Source organism: Drosophila obscura, unplaced genomic scaffold (genome assembly GCF_018151105.1).
Source record: "Drosophila obscura isolate BZ-5 IFL unplaced genomic scaffold, ASM1815110v1 contig_176, whole genome shotgun sequence".
Taxonomy (NCBI): Eukaryota; Metazoa; Arthropoda; class Insecta; order Diptera; family Drosophilidae; genus Drosophila; species Drosophila obscura.
In genome coordinates, this window is record NW_024542763.1 from 840,094 (window position 1) to 847,526 (window position 7,433).

At 35.3% G+C, this 7,433-nt stretch overlaps 1 protein-coding gene across 3 annotated transcripts; it reads right to left on the reverse strand.

Annotated features, from left to right (window-relative positions):
- Window positions 1–791: 791 nt before the first annotated feature.
- On the reverse strand, window positions 792–2,262 carry LOC111075306. 3 transcript variants are annotated; one of them, XR_002607917.2, is made up of 4 exons: window positions 2,177–2,262; window positions 1,517–2,120; window positions 966–1,456; window positions 792–856 (listed from the first exon to the last, which is right to left on the reverse strand). XR_002607917.2 is itself a non-coding variant. In XM_041592209.1 (3 exons), the coding sequence occupies exons 1-2, from the start codon at window positions 1,571–1,573 to the stop codon at window positions 992–994; spliced, it is 522 nt and encodes a 173-aa protein (XP_041448143.1). In that variant the 5' UTR covers window positions 1,574–1,680; the 3' UTR covers window positions 792–856; window positions 966–991. The 3 variants fall into 3 exon arrangements, 1 of the variants encoding a protein (XP_041448143.1); XR_002607918.2 differs by having other exon boundaries at window positions 1,517–2,110; window positions 2,177–2,229; XM_041592209.1 differs by lacking the exon at window positions 2,177–2,262 and having other exon boundaries at window positions 1,517–1,680.
- Between the last annotated feature and the right edge of the window lie 5,171 nt (window positions 2,263–7,433).

The window sequence follows — 7,433 nt, forward strand, 5'->3', positions numbered from 1 at the left end:
AGGGAAAGAGAATATACGCCAAATTGCCTCATTTCTATCACATATCTACAAATTTTATAGCGCGTAATTTCATCGTCAACTTCATTTACAAATGTATTTAATGGACTTTACGGAATTGAAATACTCAACGTTATAGTTTACCTTGAATGTTTTTGAGAGAAGTGGCGAATATGGAACGATCCAACTATTGTCGACCACAAAAGCGTTTCACTTTCGTTGTAATAGCTGTACCGTTTTTATCGGGTGATCGACGCCGATACAGTGGATACCCTTACTTGCCAGTGATGGTCTCCGCCGTATATTTTCGTGGATAGCACTTTGAACACTTGCCGTCGACCATGCAAAGTGATTGATAGTTGATGGTGCCACATGATCCATAAATAATATTCGTAATGACGTCATGGTCTGGATATGTTTCGCTATCAGGAATCTCTGCAAATATGATATCATCTATTTAATCTGGTCGAATTTTATCGACTTACCATGCACGAAGCCTATTTTATGCCATTCGATTGAATATATCCATTTCATTTCGGATTACATGTAAATTTAATGAATATGTCTTTCCGATAATAATATCGAACATAAGCATCTTGCGCATATTCACGCGTGTGACGCGGGCTAACTATATATGTCGCCGGTAAAATAGTCGATCGACCAATATTAGTTGCATCTCCTTCGGTGCTAGTTGCATCTTGTTTTGGTTGTTTCGCTGTTTCGATTTTGAAGTACATGTCGGCGCAATATTGTTGGAACAATCGACGAAATCGCAACAAATAGTTTACAGTATTGAGACGCATCATCAACCGATATGCGTAATAATTTATCGAACTAACCTTCTTGTTAGTTTCGTCACCTACAAATTAATACAATAAAATTATTGTTTTCGAAGTAAGACTTCCAGACAGAATTTTACCAATGAATCCCCGAAGTCATTATTTTCATTCTATTTTATTGATACATACCATTTAATGGATTAATAATCTTGATTTTAAAGTGCGTCTCCTTGCCAAAACTTCAGGGGGTGTTGCAACGTGTTATATGAACGGTGTGTTTCATAAATTTTTAGTATTTGCCCAGTATTGCGTCGGGTAAGAACAATATCGCGTATTTCCAAGTTTTCACCAACAATCAGGATTGCAACTTCAACTATTGTTGGAGCGTTAACTGTGCGTTCATGTGTTCCAGCTGGTCGTTTATCCGCTCTGATCACGACTTTGTAGTCATCGTTTGGCATGCGCTCTAACGCAGTCTTGAATAGACTGACTAATGCATGATTTTCATGAAGCAGTTTCTGTAGATCTTTTAGAATTCCTCTTTTCATTGATGTGTGAATCTCTTGACGCCGATCAAGTATCTCCTCCATATTTCCCATGAAGTATATTTGTAAGAATTTATGTTGTGCATCTTCAAGAGGTTGTAATGATCCAATTCGATGGTGAATCTGGCCTTGAATCTGTGAGAGAACAAAGTCAATATCATAGTAGAAATTTAACTTTTAATAAACATAGATTACCTTGAATGTTGGATATAATCCGTATTCTATCGGCAATTCCTCTCCAAATAAAGTCATTTGAAAACTGCTATTGTACTTTTGAATGTTCGCTAGAAAATGTCGTGATTCTTGTATTTCGCCCCAAAGCAATGCAATGGCTCTGGTGGCGGAACCAATAATGGCAATTTAACATTGCCATTAAGGCAGCACAATTCATGCGTTTCTCCAGCGAACTTCAATGCCCCACAATGCACGCAAATTACTTCCATTGTACCAATGCAAACGAAAGGATGCGAGCTGTAGTCAATTGTGCAATCGTACAGAGACGTTGCTCGATTCAAATCAACACTTAAAGTATTTCTTCTTGCAGTTCGAATACTATATCGTTGTTGGTCTGTGCGATGAGCTCTACGATTTTCTTCTTTCTAATCTAGCCGTTTCACGGACTGCCTCTCTTTGCTCTTCTGTTTGAAAAGCACGAAGAACGGCCATATATCGTGCCGCACTAACGCGGCGCAATTTTCGTTCTTCATCAGTTGATTGATTCGCACTGTTCCATATCCTAATTGCATCTCGGCTCCGTTGGGAAAGATTTGATCTTCTTCGTCACGTCATCTATATTAATCTGTATATACATATTAATTTCTTACACAAAACATACAAATCATAAATTTATCTTACACTTTCGAAAATCGGCCAAATCGGTCTAAAATGATGTATTTTATCTATACTCTATCAACACTCTAAGCCGACTGAATTCATTTTTTGATTTATGTACCATTTTTCAAACAAAAAATTAAGCAAACGTTTGACAACCATGGTAAGGCCAACTTCATACAAAATTTTCGAGCCGCGCACAGTGGTCGATTCTGCCTATCTGGCAGGCAATAAATCAAAAATTAAAATGTCGAATCTTGTTAATTTTTTTTAATTTTTGGAAAGTAAACATCCCACTGATATTTAATGCTATATTTATATTTTTTCGTATCGGTAGTCCAGTACCTGCACGCCGTTGAATCGCAAAAAACTTGTATGTCCATACCTAAGTAAATTTTACCGCCTTTTTATGGCTTTTTGTAAAGCAAAATAAATATTAATTTTTTGTGAATTGTATTAAAATTACCATCCATTTTGATCATAGCTAGTAAGTATTCAATAAAAAATATATGTGTTGGTCCTGTGCTTACATGTATTAGTGGTAAATTGTTGTAGAACTTAATATTTCCTTTAGTGTGCTATTAATATCATACCCAACACTTGCATGGAATAGATCTTTTGACATCCGTCCCCTTCCGCCTTCAATCTTTTTTTATTTTTGAAACCAGTCTTTTTTTAATCTTCTGTGTTAAAACAAATTGCAACTACGTGCAACACGTTAATTTATTTGATTTTATAGGACAAATGTCAGTTTCGAAAAACGCGCTTTTTGCGATATGGCGCATGGAAACTGAGTAAGAAAGAAAAGCTAAAACGAGTTTGATCCATGTTTTCACTCAATTAACTGATAACACTAGTCAACACGATTTTTCCTCAAGGAACAAAACGAACTTGTTCTTAAAGATTTGGGGCTTAGAAATGGTTTGATGATTTTTTTTTTTTCTATGGCAGAACTTTTTATACCCGTACTTAAAAAAGAGTTAAGGGGTATATTAGATTTGTGGTAAAAGTGGATGTGTGTAACGCAGAGAAGGAAACGTTTCCGACCCCATAAAGTATATATATTCTTGATCAGCATCAATAGCCGAGTCGATATAGCCATGTCTGTCTGTCCGTCTGTCCGTCTGTCTGTCTTGTTGAGCGCCTAGATCTCAGAGACTATAAGAGCTAGGGCAACCAAATTTGGTTTCCAGACTTATGTGATATCCCACTGCTACAATTGTATTTCAAAATTTCGCCCCGCCCCCTTCCGCCACAAGAAAAGACGAAAATCTGTAGCAGGCACATTTTTAAAGATACGATAAAACTAAAAACGCAGTATCGTAGAGAATGACCATATCTACCAGACTGCTGAATCTGAATCAGATCGGATCATAATTATAGCCAGAATGAAGAAATTTTCAGTTGCTTCCTCTCCCCTTTCCGCACACGACAACGCAACTCATTTTCCTTCTCGCTCGCACACTCTGCCGCGTTCAGTGCGCGAGCAACCCCTAGCGGAGGAGATGTAGAATATGAATGGAACATGTACAATCTACATGTTAGATGTAGAATAGACATTGTATATGTAGATGTAGATAGCAGATGTAGCAAAAAAATGTAAAATTTTTTTTTTTTTTCTAAAATTCTAAAAAATCATAAGCTCAATAATGTATATACTGACTGAGTACGGGTATAAGTGAGTCGTGTCCCCGAGCGACTCACCGTCCTTCTCGTTTTAAAATTTTAAAACTGATTTTTTCTAACCTTTTTCAGGGTAACGTGGCACCCCCTACTTGGTTAACATTAAAAATAAAACAGCTTGGTACCAAACACTTTGGATTACAGCTTACCGTCTGGGAAAATACACATTGAAAAAATAGTTGTGCGGTTTTTCAATTTGACTTTAAAACCAGAAAGTCGAAAAAATTATATCTGCCCATTTTTGGATAGGTGCTAATTGGCGTCGTTTAAGGTATCGCTCATTAAATCTATGGAGAGACTGCCAATTGGGAACAAAGCAAGCGAACAAGGGTTGTACATTTGGTACCTGATCGCGATCCCAATTCCCAATGGGCAGTTGAGCTCGCAACCTTCCAAAAGGTATTTTTTGTTCATTTTTTCCATATTTTAGGTTTAGTTAACGAGTTTGAGCTCCAAAGTCTCTCCATAGATTTTAATAAGCGATACCTTAAACGAAGCCAAATTAACGCACCTATACACAAAAAAATAAAGGACACAAGATATAATTTTTTTTCGACTTTTCTGGTTTTTAAAGTCAAAATTTCGTAAAAAATACCGCACAAAAATCTCATTTTGCATTTCAATGCTTTACATTTCCCAGACGGTAAGCTGTAATCACAAAGTGTTTGGGCTCACCTTCAAGCTGTTTTAATTATCTTTTCAAAATAGCAAAGTTCTTTACAACCAAACGTAAGATACTAGAGCTATGGGAAAAAAACAAGCGTACCTTTGAAAAAAGCTTACGTAACACAACAAAGCAAATTTCTTATTTTTGATCTATACCTTTTTTGTATTAATATAAAGTGTTTTCAAAATATTTTGAAATACAAAAAATTATTTTTTTTTTAATTTATTTTTAAAAGTTTTTAAGTTAAAAAATAAAAATTTATTTAAATACTCCGCTATTTATATTCTAAAATAAAAAAATATTTTTAAAATATTACTTATTTATTTTTTGAGTAATTAATTTTTCATATTTCCATATTTTTCCAAATTCAACAAATCAAATACCATGAAAATCGGTCAAGTCTTTTCGAGCTATAAGCGGTTTACCGGAGACGACTTTGTTTTATATACATAGATTTTATATCAAATCTTAACGTGTTACATTACATTGCCATAATCATATGAAATATCAAAAAGGACATTTTTGGGTGGAATATCCCTGCTGTAATAATGACTACTTTATTTGATTACATATAAGTAACACGGATGACATCAATGGTATACATACAAAGCACTTTTTATACCCGTACTCAAAAAAAGTTAAGGGGTATATTAGAATTGTGGTAAAAGTGGATGTGTGTAACGCAGAGAAGGAAACGTTTCCGACCCCATAAAGATATATATTCATCAGATCATAGCCGAGTCGATATAGCCATGTCTGTCCGTCTGTCTGTCTGTCTGTCTGTCTGTCCGTCTGTCCGTCTCGATGAGCTCCTGGATCTCAGAGACTATAAGAGCTAGGGCAACCAAATTTGGTTTCCAGACTTATGTGATATCACACTGCTACAAGTGTATTTCAGAATTTCGCCCCGCCCCCTTAGGCCCCCACAAAGGACGAAAATCTGTGGCAGGCACAATTTTAAAGATACGATTAAACAAAAAAGGCAGATCGTAGAGATGCCCATATCTACCAGACTGCTGAATCTGAATTAGATCGGATCATAATTATAGCCAGAATGCGAAATTAATTTTCAGTTGCTTCCCTGCCACCCCTCCACCAAACGACAACACAACTCATTTTCCTTCTCGCTCCACACTCTGCCGCGTTCAGTGCGCGAGCAACCCCTAGCGGAAAAGATGTAGAATATGAATAGTACATCAAATCTACATGTTAGATGTAAAATATACATTGTAGATGTAGAAGATAACAGATGTAGCAAAAAAATGTATTATGTAAAATTTTTTTTTTAATTCTAAATTCTGAAAATCATATGCCATCGCGATGATCGCGATCAGGTACCATCGCGATCAGGTACCAAATGTACAACCCTTGTTCGTTTGCTTTGTTCCCAATTGGCAGTCCCCATAATTTTAATCAGCGATACCTTAAACGAAGCCAAATTAACGCACCTATACACAAAAAAATAAAGGACACAAGATATAATTTTTTTTTCGACTTTTCCTAGGTTTTAAAGTCAAAATTTCGTAAAAAATACCGCACAAAAATCATAATTTTTGCATTTCAATGCTTTACATTTCCCAGACGGTAAGCTGTAATCACAAAGTGTTTGGGCTTAACTTCTAGCTGTTTTAATTATATTTTCAAAATAGCAAAGTTCTTTACAACCAGACGTAAGATACTAGAGCTATGGGAAAAAACAAGCGCTACCTTTGAAAAAAGCTTACGTAACACAACAAAGCAAATTTCTTATTTTTGATCTATACCTTTTTTGTATTAATATAAAGTGTTTTCAAAATATTTTGAAATACAAAAAATTATTTTTTTTTTAAATTTATTTTTAAAAGTTTTTAAGTTAAAAAATAAAAATTTATTTAAATACTCCGCTATTTATATTCTAAAATAAAAAAATATTTTTAAAATATTACTTATTTATTTTTTGAGTAATTAATTTTTCTATATTTCCATATTTTTCCAAATTCAACAAATCAAATACCATGAAAATCGGTCAAGTCTTTTTCGAGCTATAAGCGGTTTACCGGAGACGACTTTGTTTTATATACATAGATTTTATATCAAATCTTAACGTGTTACATTACATTGCCATAATCATATGAAATATCAAAAAGGACATTTTTGGGTGGAATATCCCTGCTGTAATAATGACTACTTTATTTGATTACATATAAGTAACACGGATGACATCAATGGTATACATACAAAGCACTTTTTATACCCGTACTCAAAAAAGAGTTAAGGGGTATATTAGAATTGTGGTAAAAGTGGATGTGTGTAACGCAGAGAAGGAAACGTTTCCGACCCCATAAAGTATATATATTCTTGATCAGCATCAATAGCCGAGTCGATATAGCCATGTCTGTCCGTCTGTCTGTCTGTCTGTCTGTCTGTCCGTCTGTCCGTCTCGATGAGCTCCTGGATCTCAGAGACTATAAGAGCTAGGGCAACCAAATTTGGTTTCCAGACTTATGTGATATCACACTGCTACAAGTGTATTTCAGAATTTCGCCCCGCCCCCTTAGGCCCCCACAAAGGACGAAAATCTGTGGCAGGCACAATTTTAAAGATACGATTAAACTAAAAAAGGCAGTATCGTAGAGAATGCCCATATCTACCAGACTGCTGAATCTGAATTAGATCGGATCATAATTATAGCCAGAATGACGAAATTAATTTTCAGTTGCTTCCCCTGCCACCCCTCCACCAAACGACAACACAACTCATTTTCCTTCTCGCTCGCACACTCTGCCGCGTTCAGTGCGCGAGCAACCCCTAGCGGAAAAGATGTAGAATATGAATAGTACATCTATAATCTACATGTTAGATGTAAAATATACATTGTAGATGTAGATGTAGATAACAGATGTAGCAAAAAAATGTATTATGTAAAATTTTTTTTTTTAATTCTAAATTCTG